This window comes from Chrysemys picta, chromosome 5 (genome assembly GCF_011386835.1).
Source record: "Chrysemys picta bellii isolate R12L10 chromosome 5, ASM1138683v2, whole genome shotgun sequence".
NCBI lineage: Eukaryota > Metazoa > Chordata > Testudines > Emydidae > Chrysemys > Chrysemys picta.
Genome location: NC_088795.1, coordinates 64,901,450 through 64,920,902, shown reverse-complemented (window position 1 = coordinate 64,920,902; position 19,453 = coordinate 64,901,450). Strand labels below are relative to the sequence as shown.

Below are 19,453 nucleotides of genomic sequence, written 5' to 3'. Positions count from 1 at the left end.
TTTTCCATTTTTACTTATCCATCTTGGAGGGTTAGCTTATAAACAAACCGGCTTATGATCGAGTATATACGGTAACTTATTTTTTTTAATAAATTATGCATTTAAATTTAAATTCTGCAGACGCAAAGAGGGGCCACAAGGTAAGTGCTGGGTTTTCATTACAACTCCTGAGAGAAACAGAGACAGAAGTGAGGCTGGGAAGAGGGAACAGGACAGGAAAGGCAACAGCAAGAGAGGAGGTAAGCTGCAGGGTGTGAGCTGGTAAAAGCATGAAATGAAAACAAGGTAAATTTTGAATTATGGGACTATAGTTCCATCACTACTTAAATTCGGTGGATTAAACAAAGAAGCTGCTCAAAACAAAATAACATGGACAGCAGAATAGGGCAAGGAAGTAATTATGTGGCAAACTGGTTGCTGCTTTAGCAATGACTGGCATTTTCAGTGTTGGACTGCATAACACCTGCAACTGTTGACAAAGATAAATATGACTAGGAAACAGAAAAGCCAAAGAGAAAAATGAAGACATCATATGATGCTTGAATTTAATAGAAATAACTGAAGTTTTGATTCAGAGATTTGCATCAGAATTGTTTGCAATGCACCAAGTTCTGCCCTTAGATAAGTAGCATTACAGGAATTCAAATGAGAAACACTTAGATTGGCTTTCCTATTTTAATTTCTATCCTCAGATTTATCAATAGGCATGGTGCATCTAAGGTCCAACTTGAGAGAGATGGGGAGAAGCAAAAATGGGTAAGAGTAGAGTGGGGAAAATAGGATGTGGTATTCAAGGGGTGTGTGTGTGTGTGTGTCTGTGTGTGAAAAATGCACACCGTAGGCTATATTGTTGCTTCCCCCATCAAGATACATGTACAAGTAGTGTGTGAGACTACCTTACTGACCCAATTTAAGTTTTAAAAATTACTTCCTATAGACCAGAGGTTTCCCTTTTGCCCTGGATTTCTCCTTGACTTGCACATACTGCCATCTGCTGCCCTGCCCACTTTTTGCCCACATGCTCTCTGAGTTGTTGTGAGCCTGTTGTGAACTTTTGATATTTTCAATTTTACAGTCCACATACAGGACCCTTAGATGTACCAGACATTGCTTAACTCTTATGTACCTTGTTCTATTGCCGGAGACGTTGTAGAAATATAGCCTTACAATTTCAGTTTTATTGTCTTTCTAAATTCTTCCTCTCTAAATGTTAAGGGGGCCAGAATGCTGCACCCAGGTTGCTCTCACATTTCAAGATGTAGAACCATAGCACCCTTCCTTGGCTTTCAACTCTGTTAATGGACTCTCTCCTCACTCCCACTCTGATTGGAGAGGGGCAGACAAACATAATATCAATTCCCCTTGCCAACAAGCTTTGGTTTTGTTTCTCTTTGACAGACTGGAGAATTCCGTCAGGCTGCTGAAGATGAGATAACTCATCGATACCAGAATCCATGGTAACTATTTATTCATCATTCTAGCAAACATCCTCTGGTGACTAGCCCACTGTTGCAGAGATGCTTAGATTACCATGATCGGTGAGAAAACCTGGGACAGGTAGAACAGTGGCATCCTTAACCTTGTAGCAGAAGATATTGGACAACAACAGCTATTGTTACCAAAGAGATTCCATGAGTATCTACTGCTGCGGGAAACCCATTTTCAGCAATAGAGCTATGGTGAGAATGGCTAAGAGGCAGGATTTATAGTTAACCATTTAATTGATGTTATAATAAATGATTAGCACTATTACATAAATAGAACCAAAATAAACGTTAGAACTTAGGGAAAACTCTTTGGGACTCATAAATGCCACTGTTACACTGTTAGTGTAAGGTGATGCATTTGGGGATGACTAATAACAACTTTAGTTACAAGATGGGGACGCATTGGTTAGAAGTAACGGAAGAGGAGAAGGACCTAGGGGTCCTTGTAGACCGCAGGATGACTATGAGTCGACAATGTGACGAGGCGGTGAAAAAAGCCAATGCTGTCTTGGGATGCATTAGGTGAGGTATATCTAGTAGGGATAAGGAGGTCCTGCTTCCGTTGTACAAGGCGCTGGTGAGACCTCATTTGGAGTACTGTGTGCAGTTCTGGTCTCCCATGTTTAAAAAAGATGAACTCAAACTGGAACGGGTGCAGAGAAGGGCCACTAGGATGATCAGAGGAATGGAAAACCTGTCGTATGAAAGGAGACTAGAGGAGCTTGGGTTGTTTAGTCTGACAAAGCGAAGGCTGAGGGGGGATATGATTGCTATCTTTAAATATATTAGAGGGATTAATACAAGGGAGGGAGAAGAATTATTCCAGCTTAGTACTAATGTGGATACGAGAACGAATGGATATAAACTGGCCGTGGGGAAGTTCAGGCTTGAAATTAGACGAAGGTTTCTGACCGTCAGAGAGGTGAAATATTGGAACGGCCTTCCGAGGGAAACGGTGGGGGCGACGGACCTGTCTGGTTTTAAGATTAAGTTAGATAAGTTTATGGAGGGAATGGTTTAATGGTAAAACATAGTAGTCAAGGAAAACCAAGCAATGGTAGGTAAATAGTATAATGGCTAACAGGGGTCAGGCTGGAGACTCTTGCCTATATGCTCGGGGTCTTACTGATCGCCATATTTGGGGTCGGGAAGGAATTTTCCTCCAGGGCAGATTGGCTGAGCCTCTGGAGGTTTTTCGCCTTCCTCCGCAGCACGGGGCAGGGATCACTAGCAGGAGGGTCTCTGCCGATTGAAGTCACTAAAAACAGGATTGGGGACTTCAACAGCAGAGTCCAGGGAAGGGGTAGGGATGGTTTTATGGCCTGCAGCATGCAGGGGGTCAGACCAGATGATCATAATGGTCCCTTCTGACCTTAAAGTCTATGAGTCTATGAGTTACATGAAAATCCTACTTTTCAGGTTACCGATCATTTTTCAGACAGTCCCTAATTTTACCTTGGTTTATAGGGTCTGTCACATTGATTGGTGCACCATGAGCCAAGTCTGTGCTAAGCATTATTTATTATTAATTATTATTATTAATGATAAATTTAGGTAAAGTATGAGGGGGAGAAAGAGATTGAGGAGATCTGTGGAGGGGAGGAGAGTGAGGAGATTTGTAGAGTTCTCTCCCAAGAATAACACAAGAACATAAGAATGGCCATACTGGGTCAGACCAAAGGTCCATCTAGCCCGGTATCCTGTCTTCCACTAGTGGCCAGTGCCAGGTGCTCCAGAGGGAATGAACAGAACAGGTAATCAGCAAGTGATCTGTCCCCTGTCGCTCATTCCCAGCTTCTGGCAAACAGAGGCTAGGGACACCATTCCTGCCCACCCTGGCTAATAGGCATTGATGGACCTATCCTCCATGAATTTATCTAGTTCTTTTTTTGAACCTTGTTAAAGTCTTGGCCTTCACAGCATCGCCTCGCAAGGAGTTCCACAGGTTGACTGTGCGTTGTGTAAAGAAACACACAACTCCCAGCATCATAAAACTAGTCCTATTCGAATGAGGGCTAGGTTGTCACATTATGATCTACTCTGAAAAAGAGGCAGTGTCTAGTTATGTTGTCCTAGGAGCAGCTTATGAATCAGACTATGACTCGGAGTTGCAATTTGCCTCCAAGTTTGCCTGCCTGCTCCAGGGAGGAACTAAACTGCATTGGACCTACCCCTGGCACAGTGCCTTCTGCACTAACACAGCGCTGGCATGCAGGGAGCAAGCCAATGCTCTCCTCTACTCTCTGTCCCATTTTTTCCTCTCCTCTCCCACCCACTTACATACACATGGTGAGGGGGGGGGGGTAATGATTCTCTGGAGACTACTTCCCCTACTGTGCCCATGGTATAGGTAGGCCATATAACAGAGTCAGGAAGTGCCTTAGTTGATCATCTACTAGCTCTGAGTGACTAAAGTTTCTTTGTTGTCCTATAAATCATAGGTATAAAGCCATATCTGTAATTGCTTATTTGGGTTAATACAGTGGAATTCTGTTGAGGTTGCTTTATTCTGGTGACAGGTTATAAAATAAACAGCTTCTTCATTACATTTTCCAAATGCTGGGAGCTAATGAAACATTCCGAGTTCAGTGTAGGAGGACAGCCAAAGCAGTATCTTTCAAGAAGGCTTAGAGTGCTTGTCCATCTTTTAATGCATTCATAAAACATTCATAAGCCATTCATATTATCAAGATTTTTTAAAGCAATCCTTGTGTACAGTGATTGTATAGGGATTAATATGGGGCTTACTATAAAGGACATACTATATTTACTTTTACCAGAGAAAGGTGGATGGGAAGGCAGAGTGACCTGAGTTTAAACACAATTAAATGTGTGCAATCAGCTAATGGAATGTCTCAGAAAAGGATGCTCTATTAGATAATTAAGTTATTTTATCTAGTATGCTGCAGATCTTTAAAGCATGAACAAATGTTATAGGAACTGCACAAAATATTCAGAGGATTTAATTGTTACCACTGGATCTTTTGCATATAGCTTCACTACTGACCCTGTAATAGCGCTAACTCTCTAGTCTTATAATCAATACAAGGTTACTACAGGCATTTCTAAGCGGAAAAAAACCCGGTGAAATTCATCAGTGCAAGGACAATACTTTGATTATCTCTAGTTATTTCAAACACAAAGTGTTCTCTGAGATCTCTTGCAGTATCCATTTTATATTTAGGAAAGTTGGTTAGAAAAGGGTCAGACCTGTTCACTGGTGTCTTCCAGTTCCACTTTTCCAGCAAAACTATTAGAAATGTAAACTAGAATAATCAACTTTCATCCTTGACAATATTGATATCACAGTATTATTCAGGGTAATATCTCTGCAACTTTTATATAGTTTTCCAATAGCAGGATGCAAATTCCATTCATAGCAAGTATAGTCCACTATCTATCATTGCTATAGACTTTTTTCTCTCTCTTTTGCTGACTCTTCCTGAATTACACTACTCAGTAGAAAATCATATCAGAAATTCTTTCTGAAAGGGTAAATTATTATTTGGAAGAGAACCTGAAGTCTCCAATCATAGCAGGAAGTAGAAGTAATGATAACAGGTAGGCTGCATTTCAGCTGGAGAAAAGTGCCCGGGTTGCAAATTTCTGATTCAAATTTGGATTCATATCTGAAGTTTCCCAAAGGTTTAAAGGGTGATCAGCTCTGATGTCTTGGTTCCAGCCCATGAAGGGAAGTAGATTATATATGTATATTGCAATATCTGGAATAGATTATACACTAATATCATAATGAACCCACTAGCTCATTACTCAGTGTCTTCCCTGAAATCTAAATAAAATGGAAGGGGAAGGATGTAGCCAAAGGAGAATTGTGTCTTGCCTAGCCCAACATTTAACCAGTAGCAGTCTCGCTAATGTAGCATACAGGAAAGGGTAGTAACCCTCAAGAGTCTTAGGGGAATCTAGATTGGGAATAGAGCAAGTTGTGGAAAAATAATTCCACGGACATCTTTAAAGAGAACAATTTCCCTTCCCCCCCAGTTTTGTCAAATTTCCTTGGAAAATGTCAACTTTTCACCCCAAAAAAGTGAAATATTTCCCATCAAAAACAGTTTTGACAAAATATTTTGACCTGACCTACTTGGGAGAGAAAGCCAGAGGTTTATGTGACTAGAAGCAGCTGGCCAGAGACAGCAGCCTGGCAGCTGGTTGCAGAGGGAAAGCTGCATGGCAGACAGCCTGACTGCTGCGACTGAAAAACCAAGAGCTGTGCACAGGCACACCCTGTTGTTGGCAGAGGGCCTGTAATAGCAGCAGAAGGAAGAGGATACAGCTTAGCAAGCAGAAGGCATGGGACATGTGGATGGCATATGGACAGTGCTGTAGGGCCACATCAAGACCTGAACCCTGCCTGAGCACTCTTTCTGAGATCCAGAAAAGCACTTAAGAACACACTTAACTTTAAGCATGTGAGTAAACTAGGGCTGTCAAACGGTTTAAAACTGTGATTAATCATGATAATTTTTTTTTAAATTGCACTGTTAAACAATAATGGAATACCAATTTAAATGTATTATAAATATTTGTGGATGTTTTTCTACATTTTCAAATATTTTGATTTCAGTTACAACACGGAATACAAAGTGAGCACTCTATCCTTTGTAATATTTATTATAAATATTTGAACTGTAAAAAAGAAACAAAAGATCTACAAGTCAAAGCATGAAGGGGCATATGAATGTTTAGCATATCTGGCACATAAATACCTTGGCAATCCCAGCTACAACAGTGCCATGCAAACATCTGTTCTCACTTTCAGGTGACATCGTAAATAAGAAGTGGGCAACATTATCTCCTGTAAATGTAAATAAACTTGTTTGTCTTAGCGATTGACTGAACAAGAAGTAGGACTGAGTGGATTTGTAGGCTCTAAAGTTTTACATTGTTTTGTTTTTGAGTGTAGTTATGTAAAAAATAATAATTCTACATTTGTAAGTGCACTTTCACGACAAAGAGATTGCACTACGGTACTTATATGAGGTGAACTGAAAAATACTATTTCTTTTTTACAGTGCAAATATTTGTAATAAAAATAATATAAAGTGAGCACTGTAGACTTTGTACTCTGTATTGTTTAAATCAATATATTGGAAAATGTAGTAAAACATCCAAAAATATTTCTAATAAATTAAAATTGGTATTATTGTTTAACAGTGTGATTAAAACTGAGAATAATCACAATTAAATTTTTTAATTGAGTTAATTTATTTTCAGTTAATTACTTGAGTTAACTGAGATTAATTGATAGCTCTAGAGTAAATCCACCCCCCCCCACTACTCTTGTGCTTAAATTTAAGCATATGCTTTTCTGATTTAGGTCTGGAATGCTCAGCTCTTTGCACAATCAACCCATGTATGAGTAAAGTATTTCTAAATGCATTTCTAAATGTATTAGTACCTTGAATGTTTACAGCAGGCATAGATATTATTACTAAGGAAACTGTCTCTATATCTGTAAGAAGAGGAATTCCTTGTAGCTTGAAAGCTTGTCTCTTTCACCAATAGAAGTTGGTCCAATGAAAGATGTTACCTCACCCACCTTGTCTCTCTTATATTCTGGGTCCAACACTGCAGACATCTGTATCTGTAAGTCAGTCTTGGTTTGTGTGATTCATAGAGGCTGTGTCTACCCTAAAATATCTTGCTCCGTTTGACGCGTCCACACCACCCTCTCAGCTTTTGTTCTCTGGCTTATGTGAAGGGTACAGAATCCAATACTCCTTAATAGACAGTAATATTGACTCCTAATGAACCTGAACATTGGGCACTGACCCTGTTGATATCAGATGAATAGTTTCAACATCAACAAGAGGTGAGGTGATTTAGGGTGAAGTGTGCCATACTTGACATCCATATGGTTGGATGTTTCTAGCGCTGGCATAGCCAGACAGAAGCAGCCATTGTTCAGTTTGCATGGAAATGATAGAAAGGGAGAAGGTGATGCTTTCAGAGGAAGTGAAAGTGTTAACATTTGCCTCTGTTTGGTGGCCAGTGAAGATGTTTCTGCATGAGTATAAAATGATGAGGCACACAGAAGACATGCAAGATAAAGCAGTTTCTCCTCTCTTGGTGTTCACACCTCAACTGCTAGCAGAGCACCTCACCCTCCCTGATTGAACTAACCTCGTTATCTCCACACTGATTTATACCTGCCCCTGGAGATTTCCATTACTTGCATCTGAAGAAGTGAGGCTCTTCCCACGAAAGCTTATGCTCCCAATACTTCTGTTAGTCTCAAAGGTGCCACAGGACCCTCTGTTGCTTTTTACAGATTCAGACTAACACGGCTACCCCTCTGATACTTCAAGGAGGAAGTGTTTCAAAAGTTGGAGGAGGTGCACTAGCTCAGGATACTGGGTATGGTACCTGTGAAGTTAGCAATACTCTTTACCCTAGCAAAAAGAAAAGCAGAACACTTCTGTTTTATTCTTGCCTTCAATTTTTTCTTTTACGGTAACAAGTCACTTTTTCCCTTGTGGAAATGTGATTTGCATAAAATGGAAAAATTTCCACTTCTCATATATTCATGATTTTGCTTTGTGGTGGATTTCATTCATTTCATTACATAAAGCCACCAACCCCTTTTATTTTCCTTGGGGTGCAGGAGACTTGGCAAAAATGGTGAAATTTGTTTGTGGACAAATTCACATCTCCCCTCTCCCCATATCCATCTGAAAAACAGCATTTGCTAGTAGAAATGGTACATCTTTGCCCTGTATATTCATGTAAACCTTTGTTTTAATATGTGAATACTCACAAAAGTGTTGCAAGGCCCTGTATCTCTTAGCACTGCATGGACATGCCTAATTGGACTGACTTGATCACCAATGACTGTAGTCTATTGGATTCTTTGAATGTATGCTTCAACATTACTGTGCATTATTTCTTAGGATATCTAAAAATATAAATAATATGTAAATCTTTTATCATAAATTTCCATAGAGTTAATTTTTGTTCTGGAGGAGAAGGCAAATTTCTTATATCCTTCTCAGATTTATGTCACTTGTAAAAGTTAAGCTCCTGCTCTTGTTTACACTGATGTAAATTCAGAGTAACTTTATTGAATTAAGTAGCTTTCCTCTGAAGTTTCACTCATATAAATGAGATCACAGTCTGGCCTTGCTTTCATTCCACCAAAACCAAATATTATAAGTATAAGATCATATATAGGCATCCAGACTTTTGGAAACTTAAGATGAAGCAAAAAGTAAAAGTAGGAGGGTGTTGTTAAAAGCCTGAAAGGAATTGAGCTGCAGCACACACAGAAAATCCCACAAGTTCAATCTTCATTATGGATGTGGTGACACACTCTTTGCTCTCTTCAAATGAGTATATTCCATAAAGGACTGCAACATGAACCAGTAGTTAAACTAGCACAGATGTTGCTGGCAATATTTGAAAGATATTTACTTCATGTTATTAGTGATCAACTTTGTGATTTTGTAAGGGGAGTCCTCCTCATGATTTCCCACAAGACATAATGTTTGCCTAGTTGGAAAGAGCAAATGACTACATTGTAGGCAGGTTTTGTAACCTAAATACTTCAGACTGACGTCATAATTACTTGGCCCAAGTAGGCCTCTTCCCATGCCTTATATCCTTCCTTCCCTCTAGCCTTGAACCCTTAGCTTTTCAGAGTGAATGCCATTGGGACTTTCAGGGATGATCTAGCCCTGCCTTCCCTCTGTGGTTTCCAGAGCTCAGCTTGCAGCATTGCTTCCTTTATATTACTTTAGAGACCTCCCTTTGCAACCTGAAGAAGTGGGAGTGGTATGACCACCAGACTCTCAAGGTAACAGACGTCGGGATTTCCTACACACAGACATGCACTGGTTTAATTAAACTGAGTCAGTTAGGGCTGGTCTGTACTGGGGGGGGGGGGGAGGGGGGAGAAATCGATCCAAGATACACAATTTCAGCTACATGAATAGCGTAGCTGAAGTCGAAGTATCTTGGATCGAATTACCTGGGGTCCAGACGGCGCGGGATTGATGGCCGCGGCTCCCCCGTTGACTGCGCTACCGCCGCTTGCTCTGATGGAGTTCTGGAGTCGATGGTGAGCGTGTTCGGGGATCGATATATCGTGTCTTAACGAGATGCGATATATTGATCCCGGATAAATCGATTGCTACCCGTCAATACGGCGGGTAGTGAAGACGTACCCTAACTCTGATGAAAACCCCTGTGTGGACACACTTATATTGGTTTAAAAAGTGGTTTAGCTTGCTCATGTAAAGCTAGGGTTAAACTGAGGTAAGCGTGTCTATACTCAAAGAAGGATTAATTTAACTAGTTTGCTTTAGAAATCACTTTGGTTAAGCTGATGCAACTTTGTATATAGACCAGTCTTCATTGGTGAAGGAGAGTGTTAACAGCTGCAGCTTGCTTCTCTCTCTCCTGAGCCTCCTTTACCTTTTCAGAATGAAAAAATAGGGTATCCCATATTACAGTAAAAGCCAGGCATAAGGGAAAGAAGTTTCTCCATGTCTTCTTTGCAGTCTTCACTCCCTGTACTATATTTCTACTCCATAACATTAATTCAAGTTGCTATTTATTAATTTCCCTACTCTAAGTTTCACCATAAGTCTTGCTCCCCTCTGTAACAGTAACCATTGGACTCAGTGGTTATTGATCCCTGTCAGGTGACAGAGATCTGACCTCTTGGAACAATAGATCATTTTGTGAGATTGAGGCCAGGCAACAAAGCTCCATCTCTTTCCAACAGTCCTGTTTCACACCCCTCACATCATTGTCCTTTTCTTTGCTGTCTAGATTTTGGTCTGCTCTGTCCTTCCCCTCCCATCTTCTCCTTCCTCACTTTACCTTCTGCTAGTTTTTCCTCCCATCTTTTCTCCCCCTGCTCTTCAATCTATACCCTCTTTTCTCATCTGTCATGTTTTGCCTTCCCACCCCAGATGTTCTGCTAATAGGGCCATGAGTGAGCTAGAGCTAGCCTGAAGAGCAGGCACTGAAGTTTTCACACCACCTCTCAGCTGTTTATAGGTTTATCGGGGACTCGAGGCACTTTTGGGCCCTGATGCACAACTGAGGTGGTTGGCAGTGGAGAGGAGTTGTTGTAGGGAGAGTTGCCTCATTGTAGTGTTCAAGTGTCCAGGGAAAAGGGGGCTTAGAGAGGAAGACTGGCTTGGTTTCTCCCCCTTCCCATTTAAGGATGAAAATAGGCCAGGAACAGCACCTGAGCTGGGCTGCAGGTTACTAGTGCTCTGGCAAGTGTGCAAGCCTTTCTAGGAACATATAATCTCAGCCATTCAAATGCTGAAGGGGTTGACTGCTATGCGTTTCTTGCAGGAGATTTCTCTAGTACCAGGCCAGCACTATACTCAAAGTGCTTCTGTTATACTGTTGTCAGGTTTTAGTTCTCTTGGCAAAGGGCATAGAGAAACTCATTCTGCTCTTACCCTTGTGTAATTCCGTCAATGTCAGCAGAGTTACTGCAAATTTACATTGGCACAAATGTCAGAATGAAGTCCATCAATGCTTAAATATTGATATTTTATTTAGCATATTATATAATTACACATGCTGTGCTGTAATCAATAGAGTAGTCAGGGGGAAAAAAAAAAGCAGAGGCTTGATTTATACACAAGTTGAGTCTTATGTTGTATCCCTCCTCTGTACTAAGTCTTGTCCATACAACCTTCTCCAGAGCAACATGTTTTATTCATATGCATCTCTACAGCAAGGGTCAGATGATAAAATGTCATCTTTACAGCCTGTGAGAGCTTAAAAAACTCTATAACTTGCTGAAATAATAGGCCGATAACACTCCACTTTCTCTTTCATCATTCATCAGGATTTTCTACATCAGACATTCTGTAGAGTGTGCCTGTCTCTTGTCATGCTGCATGCGGCAGATTGGCTGTGTAACTGTCAGAACAGGGCCAACTCTCTCTGCCAGCAGCTTCCACTGAGACTGGAAAACACGACAGTAAGAGAGGCAACCACAGAATGTTTTTACTAACAAAATTGGAAATTAATATTTTTCTTTTCTATAGCACTCTCCATGAGAAGATCTGTACATGCTTTACACATATTAAGCTTCAGTCCCACTCTCATGGGTCTTATCCTTATTTTAAATTAATTGACCATGGCCACACAGAAAGGCTATAGCAAAGCAAGGAATAGATCACAGCTTTTGATCACCAGTTGATTATTTTTAACCAAAAGACCATTCCTCTTCCTCATTGTCTCTAAATTAAATGCTAAACATTAGTGTAAGAAATAGTTAATTGTGACCCGACACACTATTACCAGATTGTAGCTGGCCCTTGCATTAATGTGCCAGCATCTTCTATCCCTTTGCAACTGCTCCCTTACGCAGAGGCCAGTCACCCTTGCAGCTCTTGCTAGCCCTCCTTTCAGTACAAACCACTACAGAGAGGATAGGGCAGAGGCAGAGCCTCCTTTGAACCAGCTAACTGAACTGGCCAGTAATAGGGGTGTGAACATTGGACCCTCCTGAAACGGTGCAGGGGGTGAGATTCCTTAGCATGCTAAATAGCTCAGGGAGTCATTGTGTCTCCCCAAATCGCCATGCTTCCTGGACCTCTCGCTGTGGTAGAGCGGCTCTGCACCATCTCTTATGTAGGACTGTGCTTTAATGGCACAGTCCAGCCCAAACTATTCTAAGCCACAACTATAGCTAGAATTGGAAAGTAAAAAAAAGATTTCAAAATGTGTTCCCCCTCCCCAATAAACAAGGAGCTTGGCAACAACAGTAATGTATATCATGCAGTGTTTGCAAGTGCACAGTTCCTTTAACCTCTCTGTGACTCAGTTGCCCTTAGGGTCATCTTGGAAGAACAGGGATGACGCTCAGACCAACAATGCCCACATCCCCAGCGTAGTTGGATGTTTGAATATTATTTCACTACTAGTGACTTCAGCAGATATTAGGCATCAGAGTTAGCGCCTACTTGAGGATGAATGGGGTTAATTTGCAGCTCTGAGCTACTGTGCCTGCATACGCTCTATGTAATTCTCAGTGGCATTTGTTTCTACCTTCAGCTGACAGTAGTGCATTGGTTCACATTTGGAAGATTTCCTTTATCAACTATGAGGCCTAAACTAGTTTTAAAAAACATTAATGGAAAAGGATGATTTTGTATGTCCTTTACTGATCTTCTCATCTATCTAAAACTGAGTTTTCCCCCCTCCTTCTGTTTTTCCTTCATTTTAGAAATATGCGGAATTACAATTGCTGACTTCCTATGGACTAGGTAAAAATAAGGCCCTCAAAATAGGCAGAATCCTGAGCTGCAGCTTAGCCGTCTTTTGAAGGAAAGGTGTTAGGCGAAGAAAACTTCTTTGTGAAAGAGCTAATTGCTTGATAGGAATTTGAATTGAAAAGGTCTGTAATACTGAAACAAAAAGTTTAAACAATCTGACTTAACATCCCTTTCCTTTCCAACTGAGAATTGGAAAATTGAGAATTGTGAATTCAGAGTGTTGCAACTTAAGTTTCTGTCTCTTGTGATGTTACTAACACATTATTCCAGAGACACCTGTAGCAAAAAAATAGGGATGTTTAGACCGGATATTTCTAATATATATATTTTTAAATTATATATAAAAAACATTCAAAAGCCTTACAGGTCATAAGAATTATTTTTTTTAATGTGACTCCAAAACAAAAGTTAAAATTGTAGTTTCTTTCATGAAAAAATGACTCTAAAAATGGCATTGTGGGATCCCACATTAATGGCCTTTAATTTCCAAATCAAGTGTGCTCAATTTTTAAGTGAAAAGATGATTTTTCTAATTGCCAGTAATAAACATTCTGCAACTAAATTTAGTCTTCGGTAACACTTGTGCATATCCAGGGTCATCAACAGGTTTGCACAGGGATAGGCGATACTTAAAATTGTTTGCTAACACATGTGAAGGAATGGAAACTAGCTCCTTCCCTGTTAGCTGTGTTGACTCTGCAGGGCTAGCTGGTGTTTTAATATAATTTTTTTTTTTAAATCACCGAAGCAAGCAGACACTACAGAATACATATGAGTAAATCTGTTGACTAAGAGGATGCCAATTTTACAATAGAATTGTGCCTTCAGTTCTGCAGAAACTGATTGGATCACCAGAAAAATGCCAATACTTTCTACCAAAAAATTAAAAAAAAAGTTGCCTTTATCTAATCCCTAGCTGGCCTTTTTGTAAAACAGATTAATATTATTTAACTACCTTCACAGGGTGTTTTTGAGCTTCAATTAATATTTGCAAATGCTTTGACATACTCCGCTGCAAGTGAAAAATATGGTACTGTGTATATCAGGGGTCAGTAACCTTTCAGAAGTGGTGTGCCGAATCTTCATTTATTCACTCTAATTTAAGGTTTCGCTTGCCAGTAATACATTTTAACGTTTTTAGAAGGTCTCTTTCTAGAAGTCTATAATATACAACTAAACTATTGTTGTATGTAAAGTAAATAAGGTTTTTAAAATGTTTAAGAAGCTTAATTTAAAACTAAATTAAAATGTAGTGCCCACCGGACCGGTGGCCAGGACCCAGGCAGTGTGAGTGCCACTGAAAATCAGCTTGTGTGCTGCCTTTGGCGCGCATACCATAGTTTGCCTACCCCTGGTGTATATAAAAAAAACCTTACTAAAAATGATGATAAACAGTCACTCATAACACAAGTTTTTAAGTCCCATGAAAATGAGGAATGTATTATTCATATACTTCTAAAAATAAAATACCTAATTCTCTTTTAAAAAAAAATCCCCTTTTCTTTTGTTCAGTAGGAAAGTGTTTTCCCCTCTACTATTGGTAGCTCACATGCGCCTGTACACCATTTTGCAGTGTTTAGATTCTTCCAACATACTTCCATTTCTTGAATATCTTGGGTTTCCCATCCACATTCCTGTTGTTCTATTCCCAGAGAGAGTGTAAGGGACAAATCCATAGCATATATATGAGGTTTGTGTTCTTTTCTCCGCATTTCCAACATGTCATTTTGTCACTTCTGCCTGCATTCTGGCCACTTTCCAACTGGACAGTTTCCAACATGTTTCAAAGAATTTCCTGCTGGACTTTCAGCCTTAAAGAGGTGGATTTATTGCACAACTTGATCCACACTCTAATATTAAATAGAGCAGTTCAAATCTTTGCTGCTTGTCTCTGGTATGCAGTGTTGTAACTATGTCGGTCCCAGGATATTCGAAACACAAGGTGGATGAGGTAATATCTTTTATTGGACCAACTTCTGTTGGTGAGAAACTTTTGAGCTGACACAGAGCTCATAGTTAATGAGAGAAAAGAATTTTGTAGATAGAAAGACAAAAATTTACAAAATTCAGTAATGTCCATGCAAAGGGATGGATGCTCATCAGCATGGACTGGGCGGGAGTGTTACACTACTATAATATTCATTCTTTACTGCTTTGTCTTAGTAATAGGTGAGATTTATTTAATTTAGAAAGAAAGAACGAAAGAATCAGTCTTTATCATCAGGTAATGACATCTCTAGGTAAGGATTTTAAATACTTTCCATTATAAGGCCCTGTTTTCAGTTCTTATAAATTGGCCAAACTTAAACCTTTCAAGTTGAAATTTTCAATGCCAGATGTCCGTCTCAAACTGTTTTTTTAAGTTTCAGCTAAAATAGTTCTGATGTTTCTCAGACTGAGGTTGGGGAAGAATATTTTTACCCATGTTAAAAATAATTCTTAACAGTTCTACTGAGAAGCTCTAGCACAGTGGTCGGCAACCTCTGGCATGCGGTTCGTCCGCAGGTTCGGCCAATCGTGGCTCTCACTGTCCGTGGTTCGCTGCTCCAGGCCAATGGAGGTGGCGGGAAACCGCAGCCAGCACATTCCTTGGGCCACACTGCTTCCAGCTGCCCCCATTGGCCTGGAGCAGCGAACCGTGGCCAGTGGGAGCCGTGATCGGCCCAACCTGCGGACACAGCAGGTAAACAAACAGGCCCGGCCCGCCAGGGTGCTTACCCTGGTGAGCTGCGTGCCAGAGGTTGCTGACCCCTGCTCTAGCAGCTCCATGCTTTGGAGTAACAGAGGGTCCTGTGGCACCTTTGAGACTAACAGAAGTACTGGGAGCATAAGCTTTTGTGGGTAAGAACCTCACTTCTTCAGATGCAAGTAATGGAAATCTCCAGAAGCAGGTATATATCAGTGTGGAGATAACGAGGTTAGTTCAATCAGGGAGGGTGAGGTGCTCTGCTAGCAGTTGAGGTGTGAACACCAAGGGAGGAGAAACTGTTTCTGTAGTTGGATAGCCATTCACAGTCTTTGTTTAATCCTGATCTGATGGTGTCAAATTTGCAAATGAACTGGAGCTCAGCAGTTTCTCTTTGGAGTCTGGTCCTGAAGTTTTTTTGCTGTAAGATGGCTACCTTTACATCTGCTATTGTGTGGCCAGGGAGGTTGAAGTGTTCTCCTACAGGTTTTTGTATATTGCCATTCCTGATATCTGACTTGTGTCCATTTATCCTCTTGCGTAGTGACTGTCCAGTTTGGCCAATGTACATAGCAGAGGGGCATTGCTGGCATATGATGGCATATATAACATTGGTGGACGTGCAGGTGAATGAGCCGGTGATGTTGTAGCTGATCTGGTTAGGTCCTGTGATGGTGTTGCTGGTGTAGATATGTGGGCAGAGTTGGCATCGAAGTTTGTTGCATGGGTTGGTTCCTGAGTTAGAGTTGTTATGGTGCGGTGCGTGGTTGCTGGTGAGAATATGCTTAAGGTTGGCAGGTTGTCTGTGGGCGAGGAGTAGGGACCCTGCTTTGGAGTAGGGACTTGAAATTTGGCAAGGGGTAGTGATGGTTTTCACGATGTGCTTTTTGATGTTCCTGTGAAAATCTGCCTCAAAAATTTGACCAAGTTATAAACCTTCTGGAAAAAAAAAATCTCATTTTGTACATGCTCACTAGAAACTTGTTACAATTTGGCAACTAAATGATCTGGCGATTTCATCCGCCCTGAGCGTGCTCCATCTCTCACAGCTCCTACATGCCAACCAGACTGCTCATGAGCCATTGGCACAGAACAACTCACAATACTACAGCCCAGGACTGCAGGGACTGAGGTGAACTTTCCCTGCAATTGCTCCTCCTATCTGTTGGGTGCTACTGGGTACTGCAATTCATAGCAGGGAGACTCTCCTGTGTGCTCAATGCACCTCCTGGCTAGAATGCAGAGAGGGCTCCAGAACGGGAAGAACAAGGACGTGAAAGAGACACAAGGCAGGGAGCCAGGGGCAGGAGCTCGAGGAAAAGGAAGTGAATAAGCCCTTGGCAAGCATGGAGTTAGGAGTGAGTGGAGAGACTGGGAATGAACAGAAGTGGACATAAGACAGGGACGGATAGGAACAATGTGAGGGGTGGGGGCGGGGGAAGCCATAAGGATAGGAGCAGGGATGGGACAAGGGCAAGATTTGGGAGAGAGAAAAAAAATGGGTAGGAGCCAGGGAGCATAGCACCAGCGGAGGGGACAGAAAGAGGCTGGGTGGGGGCAGGAGCAGAAGGGTCTGTAATAAGTAGAGTACACACACTCCCTTCAGAATCTGGACGTGAACCTCTTATTCCCAAGTCTCAACATTCCTTTGGCATAGTGTGAAACCCACTGGCAAAGGGTGTATCTCCATCCCCCTCACTTTTGCATGCTTGACTTGGCAACCTTAGTTTTCTTTTAACATAGTGTTGGGATGTAAATTAAACATTTATATTGCAGTAGCACCTCAAAGCCACAATCTGGTTGGGCCCCATTGTGATAGGCAGTGTACAACACATAATAAATGGCAGTGCCTGGTCCAAAGTCTAAAAATTCTAACTTGAGATGTTCCCCTTATAGGCAGATTGTTTTGTAAATATGAATTGTTAATCCATCTGGGGGTGGGGGGTGTGAGTGAGTGAGTGTGTGTGTGTGTTAGAGAGTGAGTGAGTGAGAGAGTTTTAAACACTGGGATTGTCTATACAATGTTGAAAGTACTAATCCCTAGTACTATCTACAATGAAGGCTAATCTTGAAAGAGTTAGTGCTGTAAATGGCAAAATTTTAAAGTAAAACTAATGCCCATAGCTCTGCTTCTGACATCTATACAAATAATGAGTTTTCAAATGGCATATGACACATCCAGATTGGTTCAGTAGGAAAACAGGTTTTTGTTTTTTTGGATAAGGATAACCAGATGGACAAGGATTGTATAAGTATTGGCAAAGGTAATGCTGTTGAAAGGGTGACAAAATGTGTTAAGTTAAAGTTGGATACTCAGCTTTTCATCAACATTAAATTAAAATTGCAATCTGAACATGCCACTCTATTTTGTAAATTCATCTGCCAAAAAGAGAGAGAGAGAGAGAGAGAACACGAACAGCAGAGACTAGACTATTTTCCCCTTTTGTGGATATACTGAGTGCATAATGTACATAAAAAAGAAGTCAACATCAAGAGCCTGATTTTTAGAATTTTAGACATGTAAATGCACATAGAAAGTGAGCTCATTTGCATGCCTGATTTACAAGCATATGGTAATATTTAAGCTTGGAAATGGTGCATGCCTTTCCCCCCCATATACTTTGCCATTATTATCCCCCTCAAAGTAATGATGGGGAATGGAAAAATTTGGCTTCAAGAATGGCTTAAAGCTGAGGATATACAATGCTTTGGTGATCATGGCCGTTCCGTCAAGATTGAGAAGAAGTTGGATATCATTTAGATGAAGCATCTCCATATGTCAAAATCATTCAATGGTATGAATTCAAGTTGAATGAAGAGCTCTGTCTTCTAAACTGACCAGGTCCTATTCTCTCAAACGGTTGCTCAAGGCTCTGTAAGGTGTTACAGTCATCTCCTCCAGATGCCTTCCAATTTCCCTTCAAGAATCATCTTCAACTTTGACGCAATGAAACCAAGATGGAAAAGATCCCCCAGAAGACCTAAAACACTATGGCAGGAGGACATGGTCAGACACCTGTCCTTCAGAAGACTTCCCTCATGTAATGCGCCAGGTTTGGCTCATGACAGAACATCATGGAGGCGCATAACTTGTTCAGTGGCCTTTCCACTGTTCAACCAACAGCATGAAACCTAGCCTTATTTCTGTCTTGGAAGAGAAATAATTTGACCAGAGACAGACTATTAAGCTCTGGATTTAGCGGATCTGCAAGCATGTACATGTTTGAACAGCTATGTTAGATGGCAAAAGCAAAGCTCCATCTCCTGACAGATGTGCTACGGTTCTCTGAGAGCCACTGCTCTAAACCTATCCAGGTTACTGTACCCCTTTCAGGAGTCTGATTTGTCCTGTGTACCCCCAAGTTTCACCTCACTTAAAAACTACCTGCTTACAAAAGTATCACAGCACACTATCACTGAAAAATTGCTTACTTTCTCATTTTACCATATTATAAAATGCATTAGAATATAAATATTGTACTCGACTCACCACTGAGGCACTTCAGTGTGGCTACATTGTGCCTCAGTGGTGAGTCGAGTACAATATAATGTGGAATAGCTATGCTTACATTTCAGTGTAGAGTATATAGAGCAGTATAAACAAGTCATTGGCTGTGTGACATTTTAGTTTGTTCTGACTTCATTAGTGCTTTTTATATAACCTGTTGTAAAACTAGGTAGTTATCTAGATGTGTTGTACCCACAGAAAACCTCTGTACCCCTGGCTGAGAACCACTGCTTTAGAACTCCCAACATACAGCTCTGTGTTCAAATCCAGTTTCTAGCCAGACTAAAGTTTCTGAAATTGCTCCAAGAACTATATATTGTAACTCTTCATATATATTAAATTTGTGGTCTGTATATTGAGATTTGTCAGTTCAATATACAACCCCATGATTCATATGTCAATCAGCACTATCCTTGGCTTGGAATCTCTGAGACAAATTTATTCTGGTGTAACTATGGATTTCAGTGGAATTACACCAAGAGTAAGTTTCTGCATCTGTGTC

At 40.8% G+C, this 19,453-nt stretch overlaps 1 protein-coding gene across 8 annotated transcripts in view; it reads left to right on the top strand.

The window, feature by feature from the left end:
* The window catches only part of SPMIP2 (sperm microtubule inner protein 2), a 124,719-nt gene that overhangs the window by 21,718 nt on the left and 83,548 nt on the right, over window positions 1-19,453 (top strand). For all 8 annotated transcript variants that reach the window (XM_065597928.1, XM_024106213.3, XM_024106211.3 and 5 more), the window contains exon 3: window positions 1,399-1,457. In XM_065597928.1, coding sequence (XP_065454000.1) covers window positions 1,399-1,457 — 59 coding nt within the window. The remainder of the gene's footprint in view (window positions 1-1,398; window positions 1,458-19,453) is intronic.